Source organism: Oryza glaberrima, chromosome 5 (genome assembly GCF_000147395.1).
Source record: "Oryza glaberrima chromosome 5, OglaRS2, whole genome shotgun sequence".
Lineage (NCBI taxonomy): Eukaryota > Viridiplantae > Streptophyta > Magnoliopsida > Poales > Poaceae > Oryza > Oryza glaberrima.
Genome location: NC_068330.1, coordinates 18487198 through 18511739, shown reverse-complemented (window position 1 = coordinate 18511739; position 24542 = coordinate 18487198). Strand labels below are relative to the sequence as shown.

Genomic DNA, 24542 nt, shown 5'->3' with positions numbered 1-24542 from the left:
TAATGTAGGTGTAAGAGTGAGTTGGTGAATTATGGGTAAAAGATTCGTAGAACCAAGCCACCCTAGTTTTAGGAGAAAATATAAAATCTTGACCACCCTATTGTCCAAAATAGCTAATGAGCGAATCGCTCGTGCTCACCACGCAAGATTAGATTTAAAGTTCCTTTTTTGGCACAACAAACTACATACGGGATTGTTTAGTTTCTCTTTTTGGCAAATACGAGCAACAATTTGATTAATCACAGGCTCTCACTTATTTTTTCTAGTTAGTGTTTTCTCTTTTTGCTTGCATGTTTTCCACGGAAGGCCCATCGAGCAGGCATGCCATGCATGTGGTCTGCCCCAGGTCCATCTGGATGTTTTATTTTTATTTGTTTTAATTTTATCTGCATAAATTTTGGTACGAAGATATTCCTATGTAAAGTTTCCATCTATAAAGTTTCTATATATAAAGTTTGAATGTATAAAGTCTCTCTCTATATATATTTTCTGGGCAAAACAACAGTACTATTTATGCCGAAAATGTGAATTTTGAATGGCCGGGAAAAAGTCTTGTGCTCGCCCCCGCGTCGCCCACGCGTGGGCGACCCGGGGGGAAACCCTAGCGCCTCCGCCGCCACTCTCTCCTCCTCTCCCTCCCCTCGCCGCCGCCGGAGCGCGCCGCCGGAGAACCGCGTGGCCAGTCGGGATGGCGGCGGCGAGGCCAACCCCCGACGGCGCCCCGTCTCCACGCGTGGATGGCGGGCCGGCGCGCGGTGTAAGGCTGACAACGCGGCGTGGAGACGGTGGATCCGACGCCGCTGCGGCCGGATCCGGCCTCCCCGCGGTTGGATCCGGCGGATCCACGCCGGATCTGGCCGGAGGCGGCGGCGGCTGGCGGCTGGCGGACGCCGGCGAAGGAGGCCGACGTGTGCTGAGGACGCGGTGGCGACGGCGAGGCCACGGTGGCGGAGGCGGTGGAGGATGGCGCGGGGAGACGCGGCTGGAGGCTGACGTGTGCGGAGGCCGCGAACGGCGATGCGACTGGAGGCTGCGGAGGCCGGCGTGCGTGGAGGCCGCGGTGGCGACCGCAGCGGAGGCTCGGCCGACAACGGCGGAGGGCGACGTGGCATAGCTCCCGACAGGGGATGGCTGCACGGCGCGATGGATCGGCGGTGGTGAAGGCCGTCGGCGGTGGTGACGGTGAGGCGATGGCTGCGGTGAGGAGGATGGAGGCGACGGCGATGCGACCAAGCAACCCGTTGACACAGGCGGTCTGGTCAAGGCGGCAACGACGGTCATGCTGTGAGGGTGGGTGTTCAAGCCTGTGGCGAGCTTCCTTCCAGGCGTCTGCCCTCTTGCGGTGGCGGCTTGCCGCCGAAAGATGGCCACAGTGGACGAGCGAGTGCGGGGGAGAGGGGATCCATTCTTCTCTCTCACCCTCTCCCTCTCCAACCCAACCACGTGGATGGATGTGAAGCACGGTGAAGGTTGGGACTCTTCTTCGATGGCTAGCCGGCGGCGAGGCGTCGGCGCGGTGGATGCGCGTCGAAGGGGATTAGATGGTGGTTCTGCTGAACTGGCATGCACTTTTTAACGCGGGAGAGTAGAACAACGGGCGAAAGCCTAGCCTTCGGGCCGGCAACGGCGACGCCTGCGGGCGCCGTTTTCCCCTTGGGGTGTTGCCGTGTTTTCTATTTTCCCAGTGGGTTCTTCAAGTGAAAACCTCGTCCTGGTTACCTAGGACGAACGGCGGCGGCGCTTTTGGCGTCGTTTTCCTTCTTGGAGACGTCATTTAGAAGTCCTATTCCTTTGAGGGTGTTGTGTGCTTGTTTTGTTTTAAACAATAGGATCAGACGTATAAGCGTGGTGTGGTTGTTTATTTTCTTTTTCCTGACTATAGTCTCCCAGGACTATAGGCTTGTATTTTATTCCTTCTTTATCAATAGAAACATCATACTATCTTATGCGGGTTGTTTCAAAAAAAAATGGCCGGGAAAACAAAACAAGGCTTTGCAGACAATTTTTTTCTAAACCACACGATAGTGTTCATTGAAGAAAACAAATGTGGGCTAAGAAAATGCCTGAGAAATAAAAATAGGCTAATATATGGGTTGTTAAATAGGAATGTCCAAACTGAAGTCCAACAAACACGCATCCGCACATGGGGTTGTAGGATCGTGTGATCGCGCGGGACGTTGGACTAGCGATCGATCGTGCAGTAGACTTATTACCCCTCTATTGCCCCTATTTATGTACTGTACATACTTGCATACAGTAGCAGTTTCGGAAGCATCTGCTGTGTACTCGTCATGCCACAGAACCGGTCGTCGGCGTCTTTCTTCCTATACACGCCAATGGCAGTGACAGTGGCCCCCACACGCAGTGCGCCAGTGCCTATATATAAGGCACACAGGCTCCTGGCACGCCGCGCCATGCACCGCAAAGCGACACACGCGACACGCCGCCTCCACCTGTATCCCTCAATCACCGATTCGTCGATCTCCCCTCCTCCTCCTCCTCCTCTCCCCGACGGCGGTGGCGGTGGCCTCCCCCAGCATGAGAGACAGATCAGAGTGCTCAGCTCCCCACTAGGTAGGTAGGTGTGTTGCCGCGTGCGCCGGCCGGCATGGACACGTACGAGAAGGTGCGGAGCATCGGGTCAGGCAACTTCGGGGTGACACGGCTGATGCGCAACCGCGACAACGGGGAGCTCGTCGCCGTCAAGACCATCCCGCGCGGCAATCACCGGGTCCGAGTCCTTCTACCCTCTTCACTAGCGTAATAGGGTTTTGGGGTTGTAGGCTGGGGTTTGGTGGGTCTTGCTCGTGTGGATCCGGTGGCCAACATTTGGTTGTTCTGATGGGGCTTTGGATTGGTTTTTGCGTAGATTAACAAGAGCGCGTACCGGGAGATCATCAACCACCGTTCGCTGCGGCACCCAAACATCATCCAGTTCATAGAGGTGTCAACCACCGTTCGCTGCGGCACCCAAACATCATCCAGTTCATAGAGGTGTATATCTATTGTTGTCTTGTTGATGAGGAGCAAACATTTTTGGTTTAGAAAAAATGGGAGCAGATAGTCAAGGATTGTTCACTCATTGTTTTGTTCGTCTGGGTTAATTGTCTGCTAAGCCATGATTTACTAGTTTCTTGAGCATGAATATTGAATGGGTAAGGATTCGATTTTGTATTTTTTTTTTCCTCCCTAGTTTGATGGGTTTTGGTGATGTGTTTTCTATTTGAAGGTGACAATTGTGGAATGTACCATGTTTCTTCTTCATTCTAATCACTTTATGGTTTAATCTCGGTTTTATGGGTGCATTTAAGTTTGATCTCCTTTTGATCTAACTCCTTTCTCTCATAATCCCATGCCGTGTGGAACAAAATAAACAATGCTTTGTTTTCAATTTGCACAGGCGATCCTAACTCATACACATCTTGCAATCGTGATGGAGTATGCATCTGGTGGAGAACTCTTTGATCGGATTGTCGATCTTGAGCGATTTAGTGAGGATGAGGTCACAATATATAATCTCTGGTTTTGATTTCAATAATATTTTTTAAAGTTTTATGCTTCTAAAGTTTGTTTCTTCTACTTAATGCAGGCCAGATATTTCTTCCAGCAATTGATTTGGGGTGTAAGCTATTGCCATCACATGGTATGGATAAACAATAAATTGGTCTTATCTTATCAGCACATTCAATAATCTAATGTTCCATGTTGCTCTGTAGTATGTGTAGTAGAAACTGCTAGTATGTTTTCTCAAATAACGTGAGTGGGACCTGAAAAAATGCTTAAATATTGCAACCATCTTCGCTACTTTCTAGAAAATATGCCATAGAGATTTGAAGCTGGAGAATGTTCTCTTGGATGGCAGCGCAGCTCCGCGCCTGAAGATATGTGATTTTGGGTACTCCAAGGTTGTCTCCAATTATTCAGAGTTTGCTCATGCTTTTAGTTCTTTTTTAGTTTGAACAGGAATAATTGTTTGCCATTTCTAACAGTCATCAATGTTGCATTCAAGGCCCAAATCAGCAGTTGGGACTCCGGCATATATTGCACCAGAGATACTAAACCTCCAGGAGTATGATGGGAAGGTGAGTTAAATAGCTTCTTGTTTACCTATGATATGTACTTTGATGTTTCTTTGGTAACATTTATCAGAAGCACGTCATTTATCTTGGTTCCATATATGGCTTATTTTCTTATTTTCCTTTCATTATGGCATGCATATTAATACTTTCCATGTCAGCAAAAACCTGGAACTGGAAGTACAAGTTGATTATTTAGATATAGAATTATTACTTTCTAAGCACTTTGGCATTGCCTAATTAACCTAGACTATTGCACAGATATGGTTTGATGTACCAAGAACCATCACATTAGCAAGCCATATGCGAATAATGGTATACGTTCATGTGCTTTCATCACAAGAATAGTTTTGACTTACAGAGTATGATATCGTTTCTAGTTTCAACACAGTTACTATTGATTGAATCATGGTACTAGTTACACTAACTAAAATTGACAAATTGTGGATGACCTTGTCATTGTTTTTTTTTTCCTTTGAGATAGGTTTAGTTCCTGTGTGTATAGCATGTTAGATTCTTCTTGAAGATGATTTTGGAGTAATGTTGTCAACAAGAGAGAAGTTCAACCAGCGTTAGTGTGCTATACTCTACTATGATCTCTTAATTCATAGTACAGTTACACAGTTTTGGAAAGATAAGCACTGCAGGGCTGAAATGAACTTTTAGTAATGATTGAACTGATTGGTTGCATACTTTGTTATCACCAATTGAAAACTCAGATAGAAGATATATCTCTTACTTTACAATGGTACTCCTGTGTCACACCCTGAAGTTCTTTTCCCAAGCCTAAATTGAATTTATAAATCGCCTTGAGAAAATATCGGTGTAAAAGCAAGAGAGAAACCCTAATAAATTAATGCAAATAATAATCGGAATTGGCATGTGGAATTTTTCTTGAGTTCTACATGTCGAAATATGCTAACAAGATTTTTAGTGGAATTTTCAAAGCTCTAGAAATAATTTTAACCAATTAAAAACGAGCACAAGCAGTATTTAATCCCAGGAAAATTCATTTCCTTCCTTTTTTTTTCTTTTTCCTTTTTCCCTCCTTTTTCCCAATGGGCCGCCAGCCCATATTCCTCCCCCTCCCCGCTGGGCCGGCCGAAGGCCACGGCCCAGCCGGCCGCCCAAGCCCCCCCTCCTCTCTCCCGGGGTCACCGACAAGTGGGGCCCACCTGTCGGGTCCTCCCCCAACCTCCAGCCGCCGCCGCGCATCCCGCAACCACCGCCGCCCCCTCGCTCCCGCGCCTCCTGGGCCACGTTGCCCACATCGCCGCCCGCGCCCGCCTTCCCCGCGCCCACTCCCTCTCTCTCCCGCCCGCGCCCGCGCTCGACACGTCCAGGATTCAATTTTTGAATCCCGCCTCTCTCTCCTCTCCCCCTCTCCCCACTCCGCTGGCGAAATCGCGGCCATCCCGGCCACGATCGACCCTTGCGAGCCTATATAAAGCACCCCCGCTCTCCCCTCTCTCTTTTTCTCTATTTCGCCGAGCTCTCCTGTGCCCTCTATCGCCCTAGCGCCGTCGCCCTCCTCTCCGCCGCCATCGCCGCCGCTCCGGTAGCCGCTAGCCGCCACGCCGAGCCGCGTCGTCGCCGCCGTCGGGTTCGCAAGCCCGAGGGCCACGCCGTCCGCCTCTCCGCCACCGCTTTCCGCCGCGGGAACCCCGTTCGCACCGCGCGCCGGTGAGCTCCGCCATGGCCACCGCCTTCGGCCGGCGTCCTCGCCCTCTTCCATCTTCCTCTCTCTCTCTAACCCCTTTCTTCGTGTTCGCTAGGTGGTTCCGGAGCTCGTCCCGCCGTCGCCATCGCCCTCCGTCGCTCGCCGTCGTCAATCGTCGTCGGTGAGGCCCCTCCTCCTCTTCCTCTCTCTCTCTCTCTCACCGCTTAGCCGCCGCTGTCGCCGTCCGCGTCGCCACGACACCGCCGCCAGCCGGTCGCCGCCTTGCGCCGCCGCCTTGCGCCGCCGCCGTGCGCTATGGCCGCCGGGCCGGCTTGAGCCGCCCGTGCGCGCTGGCCACGCGCTCCCGCCACCGTCCGATCTACCCTCGGGTAGATCGGGGCCATCCAACCCCGCCGCCCGCGTGGCCGCCACGTGTGCGCCGCGTCGACGCCACGTGTGCACCACGTGGTGCGCCGCTCCTTCCCCGGTCCACTGCGGACCGCCCCCCCCCCCCCCCCGAGTCACTGCCATGTGGGGCCCGCATGTCGGCGCCGCCCTCTCTCTCCCCGAGATTTTAATTATTGCGCAATAAATCAATTAAGGATTTTTCTGGTTATAGTAAAAACACAGCGAATCTTCTAAAATTCATATCTAATTCATCCGAGCTCCGTTTAAGCCCATTCAAGTCTCAGTAAATCAAGAAAAGTGCATAGAATCCACTAAAAATGGTTTTGTTCTCTGTTTTAGTAGTCTTATAGCCTGTTTGTATTGTTTGCTTTGTATGTCGCTTAGATTCCGGCTCTCCCGACGCTCCGGTGTACTTTGAAATAGTCGCCGAGGTTCCTCTAGCAGCAGAGAAGGCAAGTCATGCTTGTCACTTGAACATGTTGATCCTATATTGCAAATGCTCTACCGTTTTCCTTTAAATACTGCATTGTTTTATAATGATACTATGGGATGTTTACCTACTGTTACAGCCATGCTACTTTTGTACCATGCTCCTTTGTTAGCTTGGGATATAACATGACTAGAGATTGGACTAGGGATTGCTTAGCCATGCTTAGTTCAATTAGCACACCGTGGGGGAAATCACATTAATGCATAGACTTCAGGTTCTAGTGTTGGTGTTGGATTAAAGCCACCGTCCTGGTGTTAGTCAATTAAAATATACCTTATGGTGGGCTGTGGGTGCATGGTTTTGATGGTCGCGCCCATGGCACTTAAGGACCGGTTCACGGGAAACCCTGGAAGAATTCCTCGTACTTACCACAAGCCAGCGTGGGCAACGGCTGGGCTTGTAGTGTAGCTTTCCTTTAGTTGACGCATCCAAGCAAGGGTGTGCGTGATGGAGCGGGGCGGGCCCTGCGACGGCCTCTGTCGCTTCCGGATTCACCTAGGCACGAGAGGGGACTGCCCATTGCCCGCTGGGGACGGGAGTGAAACCTAAGGTGTGGTGTGCTTGGCTAGAGGGGGTTAGCGAAGGGTCCTGTCACGGCCTCTTTCCGGTATGTTGTGGTGGCATGTCAGCGCACGGAAACGTGTCGTGGGGCTGTGTCTTGTGGGTACAGTTGTACACCTCTGATCAGAGTGAAACTATTCGAATAGCCGTGCCTGCGGTTATGGGCGGTCAACCAGATTCACCATGATTAGCCTCACCCTAGTCTAGTCTAATGGAATTGATTAGTTCAGGTGGATGGTGGGGCCTGTTGCAACGTGGTGTAGCGTTGGACAGTGGATGGTTAATATTGAGTAATTATTACAACTGTTTTACTGCTTTCAACTACCGTCTTTAAATGCTCGCTTTATGCAAATGAACTGCTCAAGCTGTCCTTCGATTATATCCTGCATCATACCCTATATTCCGGTATGACTTGCTGAGTACGGTGGTTGTACTCAGTCTTGCTCTATTTTTCCCCAAACCCCCAGAGTTTGTGTGCGTGACAGATGGTGGGTTCTCCGAGGAGTAGGCTTCGTCCGTGCCGTCGAGGATGCATGTGGAGTGGTGTTCCCGCTGCAGTCCAAGTCAAGGCTTATCTCCATTTATCTTTTAATTTTCCGCTGCATTTATGTAAGACTTTTATAATGTTTGTAAGACGTGGATCTGTATGTCGACTTTGTCGTTTGTGTACCCCGGCCGGTCCTCGACGGGGGTTTTAATGCACATTCTGCTTGGAATTCTATTCGGGAATTTCTGGGCGTGACATCCTGTTTTTTAGACAGCACAGTTAATTAATTAGTGACAAGTGTATTTTTATATTGTAGCTTGCAGATGTATGGTCGTGTGGGGTTACTCTCTATGTCATGCTTGCGGGGGCCTACTCATTTGAAGACAAGGATGATCCCAAGAATATTATGAAGACCGTCAAGGTGATAGCTCAGTCCTATAATCTCATGGATATATTTCATTGGCATTTCTGTGAATATATTTGCGGTCTTGTTTACACTCATGAATTCCGGCGGCTTATCTTCGTTTGCAGCTAATAAAAGCAATTCAATATGAGATACCACAGCAAGTCCACATATCTACTGATTGCAGAGAACTCATATCACGAATCTTTGTCAGTGATCCATCGAAGGTAATGAACGCAAGTTAACATTTATCTCGGTTTCCATATTGATATCCATAAGTGACTTTATTTTCATGTGGTGATTAATTATGGCATGTGGTAAACCATACTAGTGAATGAGCCATATCGAGCTGTGGTCTTACTCTAGAACTCAAGTTCGATGAGCTCTTTTCTTTTCCTGTATAGAGAATCACCATGCAGGAAATAAAGAACCATCCATGGTTCTTGAAGAATTTCCCGAGGGAGCTGACAGAAGAGGCACAATCTATCTACTTCACAAAGAATGACTATTTCCCTACTTTCTCAGCCCAAACTAGTGGAGAAATCATGACTTTCATGGAAGAAGCGCAGAAAATACCCAAATCATTCGGCGATGGCTATATTGATTACAGATCAGATGAAGAGGAAATGCAGGAAGAGGAGGAGGGGCCAGAAGAGAACGAGGAAGAGGAAGATGAATGTGACAAGATTCCAAAGGGAGGTCCAAGAGAAGGAAACTCCGAATATGAAAGCACTTAGCATCGGCTAGATGGTGCTACTTGTAAGGTCGGGCATGTTGATAATTGCATCGCTATGTAGTTTGCGTTTGGTAGGTTGTATGCAATTCTGGCTGCAGATACAATGTAGTCTAAATTATACCTTTTTGCATCTTGGAACATAATTTTAGTCGAATATGTATGTGTGATCTTAAGATTCACTCTGAAGGAGAGATGATTTGTACATGAATCCATCCGATTGTCTTTTGGATAAAGAGATTTTCCATTGTGTGCGGCAAAGCATCTCTTAATAATCTGGATAATTTGGAGTGAAATTTTTCTATGCATACGACCCAATTGTCCGATTCACGTACGATTGGATTTGATCAATAGTTGTAAACGGCCACAGTGCATATGAAGATGCTCTCCTTTAATTGATCTATGGTTGCATGTCTCTCGTTGTACAACTAGGTCGTACGTATAGCAATACTCTTTGGAGTGCATCTGTGCATCAACATAGCTTTTGCTTGGTTAAAAGCCTAAAGAAGATAGATCGCTACCATGTTTTCAGGTCCATCCAAAATGGTCGGTGCCATGGTTGGCATGACCATGAACAGTAGGATCGACCTACTTCCTAGATTATTTTTTAAGAGAAAATCCATGAAATACCATCGACAAGCACCCTAATCCCAGAAATACCATCGACAAAAGCATCTTCCCAAAAATACCATTGCACAAACCTCTTTCTTCCAAAAATACCATCACAGTCAAACTGTTGTTAACATCTCTCTGTTAAGTTGTATGAAAAGACAATTTTACCCCTAGGCAACCATTTGCTCACACAACATCATTTGCATTGTTTGCTCACACAACATTATTTTGCATTGATCCATATTTCTGTTAGCATCTAAATTCAGACATCAATTTTGCTATCAATCAAATTATTTTAGAATTAAATTCACATAAATCAAATTCACAAACCAATTTCACACATTCGCCTCGTCCGGACGCGCTGCACCTCCACACGAGGAGGAGCAACTGGCAAACACCACTGCAGAGGCAGCAACTCAGTATTTCTGCATCGGAAGAGAAATCCAAAAGAAACTTAACCTACCACTGGACATCGGCGGGAAGCGAGCACAAAGAGAAAGAAGAAACCCCGAGGCCAATGTCATTGCTCCTGGTTCGTGAGGCGAGTACGGCGGCGGTGCCATCTCCACTCCGAGGTCCAGTGGCTATTCTCTGGGAGGAGGAGCAGGGACGGAGCCATCGGTGGGGGCTTCCGCCGCTAGAAACCCGCCTCTCCCTTGCGGCCGCTGTGGACCGTTGCGCCGCCGCCGTGGACCGTCGCCGAGCCCCGCGCCATCGCCGCTATGGATAGCCGCACCGCCGCCTGCGACCTCCTCGCCGCGTCCTGCCCCATCGCTGCTATGGACCGCCATGCCGCCACCGTGGACCGACGCCTCATCGCTGTCACCGAGCCCTGCACCGAGCTGCCGCTAGGAGAGCCGCCTGGATCAGGATCGTTCTAGGGTTAGGGTTAGAAATTTTCACTGTTTCATCTCTCTTTTTCTTTTACCATGAAAACTGGGTATATTCTGCACTGAGGGAAAAATGGTCATTGTTAAAAAAAATAACGGTTGTAATGGTGTTGAATTGACGGTGATAGTATTTTTGGGAGAAAGAGGCTTGTGCAATGGCATTTCTAGAAACTAGGAAGTTGCTTTTATCGATGGCATTAATATCTCGATGGACAACTAAACACCAGATGGAAATGGAAAATGCTTCGTGTCGCGCGTCCGACGGGAAGACAAACATCGGACGCCAGCTTCCTCCTCTATACTAGTCTAAAATTGATTCACCTTTCCTGATGTTTTTCCTGGTTTCTCTTTCTAAGTTACTTTTACTCAGCCGTATGCATGCACAACTTGCATGCAAGTATATAGGAACATGCAAATTGAGACATGATCTTTAAAACTATTTTTCTTCCAAACTAATTATGCGATTCATGATCCGATTATTGTGTTATATTTGTTGTTATTAAATCTTTACAATGAGATCTTGCATGATTATATTCTGACGAAAAAAATATATATGTTTCAACTGTTAAAATTCAGTGTTTCACTCAATGAGAAACAAATGTTTCAATTAGATATGGACTATATTGCACTTTAAAGGTTTTTTTTTGTTGCAATGGGTTTTTGAAATGTCACATATGGTACTACCTGTTGTTGCAATAAGCATTTCATGATGTTTTAGTAGTTTTTTATATCAACATATAGCCATGTGAGATCTTGTTATAAAGATTTTATTATAACAAATCCAATGATGTAATCAAATTACAGATCAAATATATATTTTAAGAGAAAAGAGTTCGAAGAATAAAAATATGTGTACATTATAATATAGTGCTAGTAGCCAATGTAGTGCTAGGTGCACTGCTACTAAGGGCTGTGAGAGGCGGCCGATATTTCGTTTTTTATTAGACGTCCGATGGTAACCTCCTCCGATGGAAATTGGAGACACTTGAACCAGCTAAGGAGTCTCTCTGTTGTGGTCTTTAACCAAAGCAGGATTATACCTCCTCGGTGCCCATGGCCCATGGCCCATGGGAAACCACGCAGCCACGCAGGTGGTTGCGAAGGTTGGTGGGGGTTCGGAATTTTCTTCTCCGACCCCCGTCAGTCGTAATCCGTTCGGCTACGAATCGAGATTTCGATGGCGAGTAAGTAGGATTGTTCTACGGCCCATGAAGCGGCCCAGATGGCTGGGCCCAAGCTGGGGCCTTCGCATAGACTTTTCACGCCTTAATCTGGGCCTGGGATAGTAGTGATCAAACGGTCATTTGATTGCCTCGGCTCGTAGCGGACGGCAGGATCATTCACACCCTGATTGAGTGATTGTGTTGCTTTCGTTGGGAGATGCAGAGCAGCAGAGGAGCACACTGTTCTACTCTTCTCGTATATGAACCTGGTTATACGAGGCTCTTCAAATTATTATTGGAATAAAATGATTTACAGGTTTAATGTTCTTGTTTCGTCATTCGGTAGTTTGGTTCTCTACGTACCCATTTGTTAGTACTTAGTAGCGTTAAAATCTTGGTAAAATTTGATATCAGAGTTCATAAAATATCATTTAAATCTTATTTGCATGTACTTTTCAGTGCAACATATTGGCTCCGATCATGGGTTATTCTACAAAAGTGTGATGATGGCACTAAATTAATAAAAGTTGCATGTCGCAAACTGGAGTCAACCGGCCTCATCTTTTCGCTTATGCTTATGCTTATCAACGAAAATTTAAATTTTCAATCTTAAATTTGAAGTTGATTTTTGGATTGTTTTTTCATCGAAGTTTATCTTTCAGCCTTAGCTTTTAGGTTGCTAAGAACATACTCCCTCTGTTCCATAATATAATGTATTTTGGAGGGATGTGACACTTCCTAGAACTATGAATCTGGACAGGCTCAGTGTCACATCCCTCTAAAATCTATTATATTATAGGACGGAGGGAGTATATAAAAGTTTTGTTTACAAATACTTCTCGTTTGCAAATATGCCGTTTGGCTTATTAAACAATGAGACTGAACGGTTGTGCAACTTTTCGCCAATTTTGGCTGGAGGTTCACAAATAGAATTCAATAAGTGTGTGTTTTATTTTTTTTCTATTGGTGTTAGTACCGGTGTGCGTCTCCATCAGTTTGGATGTGTCCCTATTATGTCTTCTTTTGAGGTGTGATTATGTTTGAAACTTTTTTTTAATAATTAGCTGTAATTCTGTGAGCAAAGATCAGGATTATATTTCATTATCTTAAAAAAAATAATGTCAAATTTCGTTCAATTGTGAAGAAATTTTGCCACATTTGCATTACCATTGGCTTCAAACAAAACCATTATATTTTCAATACTTGTGAATTGCCATCACACTACTTATCACAGATTGGAAAAAATATGAGAAATCATGCCATGTGTTTATCCCATTGAAAAAAGTTCTTCCTCTTGTGGTGACTCTGCCTACCTAATAAGCAAACAGATAATATGAAAGAGAATGAGGTGTACTCCGAGAAAAGCTTCATAATCATACAAGCTTCTTTTATTTTCCCCTTTTCTTATCCCAGAAGAAAACCTTTTTTTCCTCAATTAAATCTAACACAGAAAACCTTTTTATAGAATAAACCAAACCTTGTGAAGCCAAACTGCAAAAACTTGTGGGGGAGAAGAAGAAAAATAAAAACTTCGTCGAGAAGGCAAAGCAAATCAAGCCAAGATAACGCGGAAGGGAACGAGAATATCACGGCTATTAAGACCTCGGAATCCACGGGTGATGAAGACCAAATCCTCGAGCGTTCTCAGCAACTCCTTCCCAATCCTCCTCCTCATCTTCCTCGCGGCGGCAGCATCCGTTCCCCAGATCGCCATGTCGGCCGAGCAGCCGGAGCAGGCGGCCCCCGCGGCGCAGGAAGCGACCGTGCAGATCGTCTACCTGGACCGCCCCGCGGACGCCGACCCCGAGGAGTTCCACATCCGCACCCTCGCCCCCGTCCTCGGCAGGTATACTCGCGGAATTTGGATCCCCGGCCTGGTTGTTTCTACTATTTGTGCGATCTATGTTGCTCCGGTTGTAGGAGTTTGGATTCCGGTGGTTCGATTGAGATAGAAACTTGTGTCCTTCTGGGGGCTCGATTAGCTCCAATATGACCGTGGTGATACTGGGTAGGAATAGGGTTTTCTGAGAGGTGTGGATTGTATGGCGATTTGCTGATTTTGGGGTTGGTTGATTGCAGCGAGGAGAAGGCAAAGGAGGCGGTGCTCTACCACTACAAGCACGCCGCAAGCGGTTTCTCTGCAAAGCTTACTCCCCAGCAGGTCGAGGAGCTCAAGAGTGAGTACTCTATCCTATTTTTCTTTCAGAATTATGCCCGTTTACCGTTCTTCTATATCTGGAAAATGAAACGAGAGGAATAAATCTGGTTTTTGGCTGGCACCAAACCAATGGATGAACATCGGAGTCTCAAATTCTTATTGGAACATAAATGTATCATTTGTCAATCTGTAATACAGCGGCCGTACTGAATAACTTCCATCTTGTTGAGTAAAATTAAGTATGATCCTTAAGCTTTTAGATCTTTGGACTTAGGTGTGATTGATTGGTGATGTTCTGTGGTAATGTTGATGGTTATCAAAGTTTCTTTCACACTGTAGTCTTCCGTTGCAATAATTGCGAAAGCAATCATTCTTTTCTCTTACAAACCCAGGTTCAGGCTTAAGTGCACACTCACAAATCATAGGATTGTAAGCTACTAAGAACCTGTTCGGGGATTGTACATTATAACTATAACTAATTCTTCATTGCCCCATAATAATGTGCTTCAGTCATATTTGTCATGTAATATTTGGTACTTTGGAGACCAGGAAGTACAACATTTCCTTTGTAGACCAGGATGTATCAATTTACATCCTACTTATCCCATATAGTATGAACAATCCTATTGAAGGATATTTGTGAATTCTGATGCTCTTAGCTGTTATTGTAAGTATTTGCCAAACTGATAAGATATTTGCAAATAAAACCTATTCCTTATGAACTGGACTTGCATCTGTTCATTTTCTAGGATTATATATGCAAGGTTTTTCTTTTCACCGTGGATTTTATTAATACCATTTTAACTTATATTTCTAACATGATTCGATCTTACATATACGCTATCTATGACCAAGCAGCTACCGGATTTCTTAGTGTACTGTTTTTTTTATCATTAATCAAGTAAGACTTATCTAATGTACATGCCAGTGTCGTGTGGTTATAGATTACAATACAGCACATGATTTCTTTGGATTTTGGTAAAGTTTCTGAAGTATGTATGCTAAAGTCGCCAATAGTGCGAATCGTACTTGGGCCATTTGCACTTCTGTTTGTATCCTTACGTCTGATTTGGCTCCTGCCTCTTTTGTTGCAGAGCAACCAGGTGTTCTTCAGGTTGTACCAAGCCAGACATACCAGCTCCATGGACCCGGGGCTGGCACTGGCACAATGAACACCTTTAGTCTTGTGTAGTGTACCGGCCTAGCTGATAAGGTAGTGTAATGCAAGTGTTTCTGGTGTGTGCATCTCATGGCATGGTTGTAATACTATATGGTAGTAACAATAAGAGATGCAACACCTGTACATCCCCAGTGGATACAATGATCTTTTAGCTTGTATCCTAAGTTTGTAATGAGTATTAAAAAAAGGCTGTAATGCACTAATGTATAACAAGATCATTTGATACTATATATAACTATGTGTTGATCTAATGTTATTCTCTTTTAGAATTTTGGGTCTTCATGTTGCTGAGTTTGCACCTGTGGAAGACCTTCCCTGTCTTCGTATTTGCTTTGTTATTCACATTCGCAAAAGTAGTACTCCCTCCGTTTCACAATGTAAGACTTTTCTAGTATTATCCACATACATATAGATGTAATGAATCTAACACATACATATGTTTAGATTCATTAACATATAAATGAATGATGAATGTAGACAATGCTAGAAAGTTTTATATTGCGAAACGGAGGAAGTAGTAACAATAATCGTTTACGACAAAAATACGCATGGGCCCACTAGTCAGTGTCTTCCCAGCTCCGCACAGTGGGGAATACCTCTCGCAAGGTGGGCCCCACCAAGCGCCCATTTCTTAACCGACGAAACGGGCTCACGTGTCTGACCATCGCTCGCAATCGCAATTCGCAAGTTGGCATCCAACTCCGTCCCGTCCCTCCCTCCCCCCCAACCCGATGGGAAACGCGGCCGCCGGCGATTCGGCCGCCGAGCTGCTGCTCCGCGCGGCGGCGCTGGTGCCGCCGGCGCACTACGCCCTCGCCGCCCTCCTCCTCGCCTGCGCCTTCCTGTACCGCTTCCTCGAGCTCCACCTCATCGGCGACCTCCTCCGCGGCCTCCGCGGGGGCCGCGTCGCGCTCACCTTCCACCCCGCCTCCCACGTCTACCACCGCGTCGCATCCAAGTGCCGCTCCCTCCATGGCAGGTGAGATGAGAGAACTCCGAGTTGTGTGGATTCGTCGGAATATTTTTTTGCGATGTCACCGCTAACATCGGGAACGCTGGTCGGTCGCGTAGGTACTTGGCGACGCCGTGGCTTGCGAGCCCTCATTTGCAGACACTGTTCCTGAGCATCTCTGGGAGACCCCCTTCGTTCACGTATAGGAGGTAGGAGTAAATTCATGTCTTGGAATTGTGCATTTACTCGTTGCATTTGTCTACGGTCTCTCTGCACCAACGTGAGTATTTGTTTGATTGTACATTGGTATGAGATGTTAATGGACTGTTCTGATGGCTCAATGGCCTAACGGTATCACTTGAAACTTCTCAATATGGATATGCTTGTGCGGTTTTAGCTTCCTTTTTTCCCTATGAAGTTATGATTGTTGCGCACCATTTTGTATAAAAATAAGGGGCAATAAACTTTTGTGCGAAATCTGGTATATGCAGAATTGCGGCATGCTGTTCCTTTATTATTATATGATATATATTGGTATTTAGTATTCTCATGAGTTCCAGTTCCAAGTTCAGTAAGATCAGCTACTATAAGGTAGAGACTCATGTTCTGTTTTGGTTGGACATTACAAATTAAACTTGGAACGGTGCTGCAGCTAGTTATGACATTAGTTTGCCATATTTATTAAATTCTTAGTTATGAAATTAGTTTCCCATATTCATTAAACTCTATAACGCAGGCAGCTGTACACAGTTCGCGATGGTGGGACCATTGCTTTGGATTGGTTACTAGCCTCTGATTGTGAAGGTGCTGATGTTTTTGTTGGATAGCTTCAGATCAATAGGCTAGAGATGCCTGATAGTTAGTTCTATGTTGCAGAAGAAGATGTTGGTTTTTGTGATGGAGTTATCTCTAGGGATGATTCGACGCCTCTTGTTGTTGTGATACCTGGATTAACTAGTGATTCTACTGCTGCTGTAAGTCCCTATGATTTCTCTACCAAACTTTGGTTTAAACACAATCTGGAATTTTCCATAAAATCAATTTTAGGTATTTGGGCTACCTTCCCTAATTGTTCTAAACAAGATGCAGCTGTCTGTTGCAGTATGTGAAGCACTTGGTCTTTTCTATGGCAAGCAAAGGGTGGAATGTTGTTGTAGGCAATCATAGGGGTCTGGGTGGCATCTCCATAACTGTAAGTTTCCTCCTATTCTATAGTGATATGCAGCATTGAAAAATCGATGGTGTCATCTGCTTTAACTGATTGGTTTTAATAGCCATGCTTGTCTAAACTAAAGTCCAAAGACAAAAGGATGATAAAATGAACTACAGGGCAGAAGTTTCGAGAGAGGCATTGCTGAAGCTTACTGTCGATCTGCACCTTCCGTACGAGGACAAGCAATTAATTAACCAGTGTCATAAGATTAAATATGGTGGAAAGCACATTTGTTACTTGTGCTCCCTTAAATTCTGTTAGCTGAATGATTCATGTTTGTCTTATAAGGTAGATATTAGGATTGATAGCAAATGTAAAGACACTGCATATTCCTGTTTTGAACCACTTGAACATTTTTTTTATTAAGCTTTTGAACCATGTGGTCCATATTCCCAGTCTATTACATGATATGTGCATGAAAGTGAAAATGGGTGAAATGGTGTTAGGCCTAAACCATCAATCAATGATGCTGATGTGGAAATTAGAAAATCCTTGAATACATGTTCTGACTCCAGGAAAATTATGTCCCAGAATCATCAATTTGGTAGCAGTTGATGAAAAATGTTCAGGTGGTACTTGTTCCTCAACCTAGTATTTATTCTTGCAGTCTGATTGCTTCTACAATGCTGGATGGACAGAAGATTTCCGTGAGATTGTCAATTACCTTCATCAGAAGTATCCACAGGCTCCATTATTTGCTGTTGGGACAAGCATAGGTGCCAATATTCTGGTAGACTTTGTCTGTTCTTAAGATCTTCTGTTTTGTTTTGCATAATCTCTCTTGCTTGCTCTCACTCCACGCATGCACGCACTCTGCTATACACTGTAGTTAATATTGTAAAAGTGAGCTGCAATTTGTTTATGTTGTTTTCATCTGTTGCCCTTTTAGGTTAAGTATCTCGGAGAAGAAGGTGAGGGTACCCCTGTGGCTGGTGCTGTATCTATTTGCTCACCCTGGGATCTGCTGGTCAGCGTCTACAGTTTTTTTTTTTGAATTTTTTGTTTTATGGTTCTATAGATATTATTTTATGCATAAATAATTGTTTATTTGTTTTGAAACACAATTTTGCATTATGATACCTATATTTTTGTTTGCTAACAATTTCGCTGTGTCTCACTTAATGAAATAACAAATAGCAAATAATATCCTCTTCTAGTGTTTCATTTCACACCAATACTTCTTAATTGTTTTCTTACATCTATCCGTAATATTTTGTTATATCAATCAATATTGCAGGTGACCAACAGATTTATTCAGCGCAAGCTTGTGCAACGATGTTATGACAAAGCTCTTGCAATTGGTCTGAAAGGATATGCAAAACTGTATGTTCTCATTACGCTTCTTTACCAGCTAAGCATTTAAACAAGACTAACATTGTATACAACTTGCCACAACCTTTATTCATTGAATTGCTATAGTTTGTGCTAATCAAGGTTTAGTGATTATCAAATAAATCCTTTTTCAATTTATTTGATTTGCATTTCAAATAAAATACAATGGCAATGATGGTTTGCGTTTTGCACCTTTAGCTAAAGATCCAAGTTCTTGCCTATATCAATTGAAATGTGTGTTTATGATCTTTGTTAAAATTAATTTCATTGTGGACAAATCAAGATGAGACACTATTCTTGAGCTCATGGTATCAAGGGCCTGCATCCCATACAATCTTGTGGACAATTGTAGACTAGTATCCTGGGTTAGAGTTTATATGTTAGGTACAAGCAGTTTGATTAGTGTGGCTTTGTGATCATGTTGCTCATTGCGACAGAACCCACATAATGGTCTTACTCGTTGCCTATCGTCAAGTGCTGTCTTATGGGGATTTGGAGGGTCAAGAGGGCTTTTTGTTAAGTGGTAGGAGAGAAACCAGCACTAATTGACAAATATCAAATAAGAGAATGAGGAGAGGGTGGGACGTCCAGTAAAGAACTTCTGCTTGCAGTCAACCAAGAATGATTAAATTAGTAAATATGAAGTTTATGTTCCCTGAACAGTTGTTTTTTTGTATTTCTTCTGTCTTTACTCTCGAGAAATTTACTGTAGACCACATCTCCCTTATGGCTTTGCTTTGATGGTGACTGATGAGTTTCCAATCCCATGTGAACCCTAAGGAAATGTTTGGACCTTTCTGATGAATTGTTGCTTAAACTTGTGATCTGATACTTGAAGAGCAAATAGCTGTTGCTAGCTGAACTGTTAAGGCACTCGACTATTCTAGTGAGGTCCAGACTACATTGAAGGAATTTTCTCATAGTTATGTGATAGTTGGAGTAATCGGGGTATTTCATATTGTGATCTGTAACTGATCTGTGCCGTAAGAAGATACTAGGTCTTGTAGCAAATTCTTGCAGCACTAACTCTCGAGTAGTTACCATCTTCAGTTCTAGTACAAGTGCCACAACTGCAGAATGTACACTCCATTTACTGATAATCTGATTAGAGGACAATAACTTGAAGTACTACCTCCTTACTAGATTCATAGTATTAGGATATGTCCACATCTAGTAATAGATTAACTTATTCTGGGACGGAGGTAGTACATGTTTACATTCAGACCATTAAACCCATTTCCATCTGCATTAACTCTGATTTTTCTTACTTTTTGTAATTTCTAACAATGTTAATGAATTTAATTGATACATAATATACCGAATATGCAAATGTCCTGATAAAATGTTTAGGCTTAGCAGTCTCGCACCATCATCCAGAGCAACGGATGTAGTATAAGCCCGTGCTGCGTAATGACAACCAAAGATGGTGAATGCACTTTTTCTTCATACTCAACTACTGAGTTTTCTTCCCATTTTGTTTTTGCAGACACCAACCCGTCTTGGCAAGACTTGCTAACTGGGAAGATATTAGAAAGGTACATTGACTGACTGACCCTGTTGTTCTATTATCTCATGTGTATATAGTATGTACTGTACATTGGAACTTTCCCTGTGAACCATGACAAAGTATTGAGTGTTGTTTCAGTTTCCATAAAAAAGGGTTATATATTGTAGTTCACAGAGGCTACAGTAGATTACTTTTAAGGGTCAAAAGAGCAATTGTCCCTTTAAATTAATTGGCTGGTTACACAAATTTGTACTTATCCTATCATCTTCTATTTCATTTTTTCAGTCACGATCTATCAGGGAATTCGACCGTCATGCCACTTGTGTGGTTGCAAAATATGAGGTATTCTTTCTAATGCTAGTGTACCTGCTAAATATTTTAGCATTGCTTAATATCATGAGTTAGATACTTAGATCAAATCAAATAGCATTGTGCTGTTCCAATTACATTTGAAGGTAGAGGTGGACTGGCAAAGCAACATACAACTATTTGGTTCAAACATAAATGGACCAAATTAATTTACCACCTTTGATTTTCAAAGGGATGTGATCAGAATTGAACATAAGCTAGTGCATCAAATCCAATTTTGTAACAAATAAGCAAAATTCAAATTGAACTGCCAGTAAGCCTCTTAATCTACTTTTAACACCAGTAAGCCTCTAACTTGCATCAATATAAATTTGTCAGACAGTGGACACATTCTACCGTCGGTGCAGCAGTGCAAATTACATTAGTAATGTGTCAGTGCCCCTGCTTTGTATCAGTGCTCTTGATGACCCACTTTGCACAAGGGAGGCCATTCCCTGGGACGAATGCAGGTAAGCTTACTTTTCTTTCAAAAGATCACCATCCTAAAGTTTTATTGTGTATTGATGAGGTCCACATTGTGTGATTCAGGGCAAACAAAAACATTGTTTTGGCAACTGCACCTAACGGTGGCCATCTTGCCTTTTTTCAAGGGCTAACTGCTGGAAAGCTGTGGTATGTTGTTTGCCCCTATTATGAATAGTAGGGACAAAGTACCGTTACCTTTCTGTTCATGGTCTAAGAAACTTGAAAATAGATATTTGTAAGGAATTGCGATTACCGGGGAAAGCTTGTTTTAGTTGTAGTTGATAATTTGTAGGATATTTTAGATAAGTAGAAGTAATATACATTTATAAACACAAAAATTATGTATTTTGAGGTGCAAGCGGCTAAATTATACTATTTTGTGCGGGGATATAATTGGGCAGGGATGAAAAGACAATTCTTTAATCCGCTTTCCACTCACACCTCCATTTTTCACTTGTGATGTTTCTTCAATATACATTATTATCCAATAGCGATTAAGTCAGTGTGTTCCTTTATGAATATTTGGTAGGTGGGTGGGAGCTGTTTCTGAGTTTCTACTTGCTCTACATGATAGCCCCTGCATGCATCGGCAAAAGGTAGAGATTATTAAATCGCAAACTGGCGTACGATAGCATGAATACATGATATAACATGTAGTTGAATGCAGGCACAAGAACACAGCTTGCACACTTCGTTGGAATCATCCATTGATAAAAGCCCATATGTGAATTTCATGGAAGATGGGATGGTAACTGCGGTGACAAATGATGATGCCAACAATAGTGACTCAGATAATCCTATTTCCAATGAAATGGAACTCCGCAATGGCATGGTTGGTGTGCAACAGGATGGAATCGCCACAGAAATACAGAATGAGTGTGACGGTAATAGGTCACAAGAGAATGTGACGCCAGCCCAAGGTCCTGTAGGATCACAGGAACAGCCAAAACAAAACATAGATAAAATCCAGGATGCTATTGCTCCTGTAAAGATATCCATTAATCAGCTCATTCGATCGCACGGGAGATCTGTTTGGTTGCTTACTTACATTGCTTTTGTAACATCTTGGCCTTTCCTTGGTGCCCTGGGTTTTATCTTGTTTAGGAAAAAGTTCAGGAATTCTTTGCCTGCTAAACGGTTATGAAACTAAGGCAATTATGCTTACAGTACATACACATAATTGTTTCACGTGTAGTATGTAAAATGCTGGCAACAACAGTTCATATTTGTGTATCAGTTCCTAAGAAAATAAATTATATAGGTGTAACATGCTGTCATGCAATGATTCAATTCCTCTGTAATTTTCTGTAGTTGGAATTACTAAACATTTCCCAGTATTTTACTGGTTCTGCATTTCTTCTACTCTGCACTACTTTGTTATTCTAACTACATTTACAATGTTTATAGGGGATCAGTGAGGGATTTAGCTAATGTGAAACTTCTGTGGAGAGGTAGGGATGGAAGTGGATCCACCCACGGGTACCCCCACTAACTTGTCTCTATTTAGTTTATAACTATAAGAGGTCGCCATGTATAATTTCACGGTAAATACAGCTAGCACAAGGATGCAGTTTGCAATTTATCACAATCGATTTTAAATAAAATTACACATCCATGTTCGTGGCTACTGAACCAAAACATGATGAAATCAGATACTGGGTCTAGTATTTCTGTTTTTAGCTGTTACTAGAGTTCATGAACACCAGAATATAACCGACGCAGTAAGTTACTAGCAGCAAGCAACTGAAAAACATCAGGTGATTAAACACCAACAGTTACAATTCTAGAAGACGCATGTCTCTAATCATTTCTTCTACCAGACTAAGGAACCTTTCAGTCAATCCTGTTTGTCACGAGCAAGCTGAGCCCGATGCCTTAGTTCTGCTCTCTTCCATTTCACCATCAACCGACATAATGTAATAAGGGAGCTAACCTGGAATAGTAAAAAGTGTTCAATATGCATACAAGATGAACTGCAAATAGATAGAGAGCATAACACCAACTAATTAATAAGGACTTTAATAACAGGGAATGGAAGGTCTTTTACTAACCACAATGACCATAGATATGAAGATAAGGGGACCCGACCAGACGACAGAAACAAAAACTCCAGCGCGGTCGAAGTAATTTCGTGTGGCAATGCTCTTCCAGTGCTCTGCCATATAGCTATTTATCTTTTCAGCAAGATAAACTCCTGAATCTGCAGATAGGCAACCATGGAACCAATCAGACAATTAATCAAACCAAGCAGCCTACTCTGATCAATCAAACAACCAGGTTTTTATTCTAGATAATTTACTGCCACCTAACGTCCTGAGATATCCGTTGTCTCTTCCTAATATCAGAATTGAGAAGATACCAATTATAGAAACTCACAATAGCCACAAACTCAAGCTCTGTAGTAGACTTTGAGTGGCACACTAGCAGACACCAAGAATACTCTAATTCTACATTATTGACAGAATAATAAAATGTTGATCATTTATAGTGCACTCCCTCTGTTTCATATTACAAGTTTCAGCCTTATGCATTCCTTTCACATTACAAGTTTTAGCCTCCTGACATAATTTTATCACATTCTTTCCACTCAAACCCTTATCATAGTTCGCATTGCGATATCCTGAATATTTGTCTTGTGCCAACTGCCAAGGCATCACATCTTTAGAAAGGTTTAGTGGCCAATTCTGCTTTAACTTCTTTGTGCTCAAAGCAGCATCTAGGTGAGTGCTGTATGTGCTAAAGTTTAAGCAAATGCAGTAACTCGGTTAAACTGTTAGTTGCTATTGACCCAATTACTACGACAAGGTTCGGTTTATGCAAATGGAAGATTATACTACCAAAATATTATTATACCCTAGCCTCTCTTCTCCGACGACAATGTCTCAGTCCTAAACATACTGCAAAAATATGCAAAAAGAAACAAGAAAACTCACAGGCAAGAAACAGCATGAAGAGCTGGAAATTGGCATTCCTCCTCAACCCGACGGCCGTGAGCAACAGAGTCGCATGGAATACCATCAAGCAAATCAGCCATGGTTCCTGAAATAGCCTCAGTGCCACAAGCACAAGGCACGCGAATCATCAGCAAAAGAGAAAGGAGGCGGCGCGGCGCGGCGGCTGGAAATCGGTGATCTCCGCTAATCTGGGGATCGGGGAGTTAGTTACCGTCCAGTCGACGGCGCGGACGAAGGCGAGAAGGCTGTCGGCGGCGGGGCCGATCCCGCGGCGGAGCTCGGCGGAGAGCGCCTGGACGAGGCCCGAGACCTGGTCCAGGTGCGCCATCACGGCGGCCTGCGCCTCCTCCATCGGATGGCGCGTGCGGCGGAGGGCGGCAGATTGGCCCAGAGTACTCAGGAAGAAGAGGGGAGATGTGCTGCCGAGAGTTGTTGCGATGATGCGGTTGCCTGCATATTTGCAACGTTTACCTTCGCAAATTTTCTCCAAAATTTATCATAGAGATGTTGGATGACACATTGACACGCATAGTAAGGCTGAGTTCCCCGCACGAGAAACGGTGGGCCATTTTGGTTTGATGCTAAAATGATGCCCTATTAAATTGTTGGTATTTTGAATAGTAGTTTGGCTAGTGTTTGGTTTGCTATCAAAATGTGCCAATAAGACACATAAGTTGCCAAAACATTTGTTACTACCAAAATTTGCCTATGATTTGGTATTGCCAATATTTTGGCATGGTAGCAAACCAAACAAGCCCGGTGTTATTAAGTACTTAAATATAGATAATATGATTTTTTTAAACAACTTTCCTATAGAAAACTTTTGCAAAAAATACAGCCGTTTGAAAAGGCATGCTTAAGGAAAGAGGAAGATGAGCTGAGAAAGAAGGGGAAAGAACATATCTTAATAAGTAGACAAATCCAAGCGT

The 24542-nt window shown here is 43.8% G+C and overlaps 3 protein-coding genes and 2 pseudogenes across 3 annotated transcripts; 4 read left to right on the top strand and 1 right to left on the bottom strand.

The window, feature by feature from the left end:
- The first annotated feature begins 321 nt into the window (after window positions 1-321).
- On the top strand, window positions 322-1161 carry LOC127774231 (uncharacterized; annotated as a pseudogene).
- A 1438-nt stretch (window positions 1162-2599) lies between these two features.
- LOC127775129 (serine/threonine-protein kinase SAPK4-like) lies at window positions 2600-9007 on the top strand (annotated as a pseudogene).
- Window positions 9008-12970: 3963 nt separating this feature from the next.
- LOC127773589 (subtilisin-like protease SBT3.17) lies at window positions 12971-15090 on the top strand. The gene is made up of 3 exons (XM_052299711.1): window positions 12971-13329; window positions 13563-13660; window positions 14736-15090. Exons 1-3 carry the CDS (start codon window positions 13103-13105, stop codon window positions 14831-14833), a joined length of 423 nt encoding a protein of 140 aa, XP_052155671.1. The 5' UTR covers window positions 12971-13102; the 3' UTR covers window positions 14834-15090.
- Window positions 15091-15496: 406 nt separating this feature from the next.
- Window positions 15497-22015, top strand: LOC127773587 (embryogenesis-associated protein EMB8-like). The gene is made up of 14 exons (XM_052299708.1): window positions 15497-15800; window positions 15893-15982; window positions 16510-16577; window positions 16650-16747; window positions 16876-16965; window positions 17594-17716; window positions 17876-17953; window positions 18224-18309; window positions 19805-19853; window positions 20111-20167; window positions 20513-20643; window positions 20723-20806; window positions 21189-21255; window positions 21327-22015. The coding sequence occupies exons 1-14, from the start codon at window positions 15553-15555 to the stop codon at window positions 21801-21803; spliced, it is 1746 nt and encodes a 581-aa protein (XP_052155668.1). The 5' UTR covers window positions 15497-15552; the 3' UTR covers window positions 21804-22015.
- A 201-nt stretch (window positions 22016-22216) lies between these two features.
- LOC127773588 (uncharacterized) lies at window positions 22217-24122 on the bottom strand. The gene is made up of 4 exons (XM_052299710.1): window positions 23825-24122; window positions 23593-23698; window positions 22711-22859; window positions 22217-22592 (listed from the first exon to the last, which is right to left on the bottom strand). The coding sequence occupies exons 1-4, from the start codon at window positions 23963-23965 to the stop codon at window positions 22497-22499; spliced, it is 492 nt and encodes a 163-aa protein (XP_052155670.1). The 5' UTR covers window positions 23966-24122; the 3' UTR covers window positions 22217-22496.
- Window positions 24123-24542: the final 420 nt, after the last annotated feature.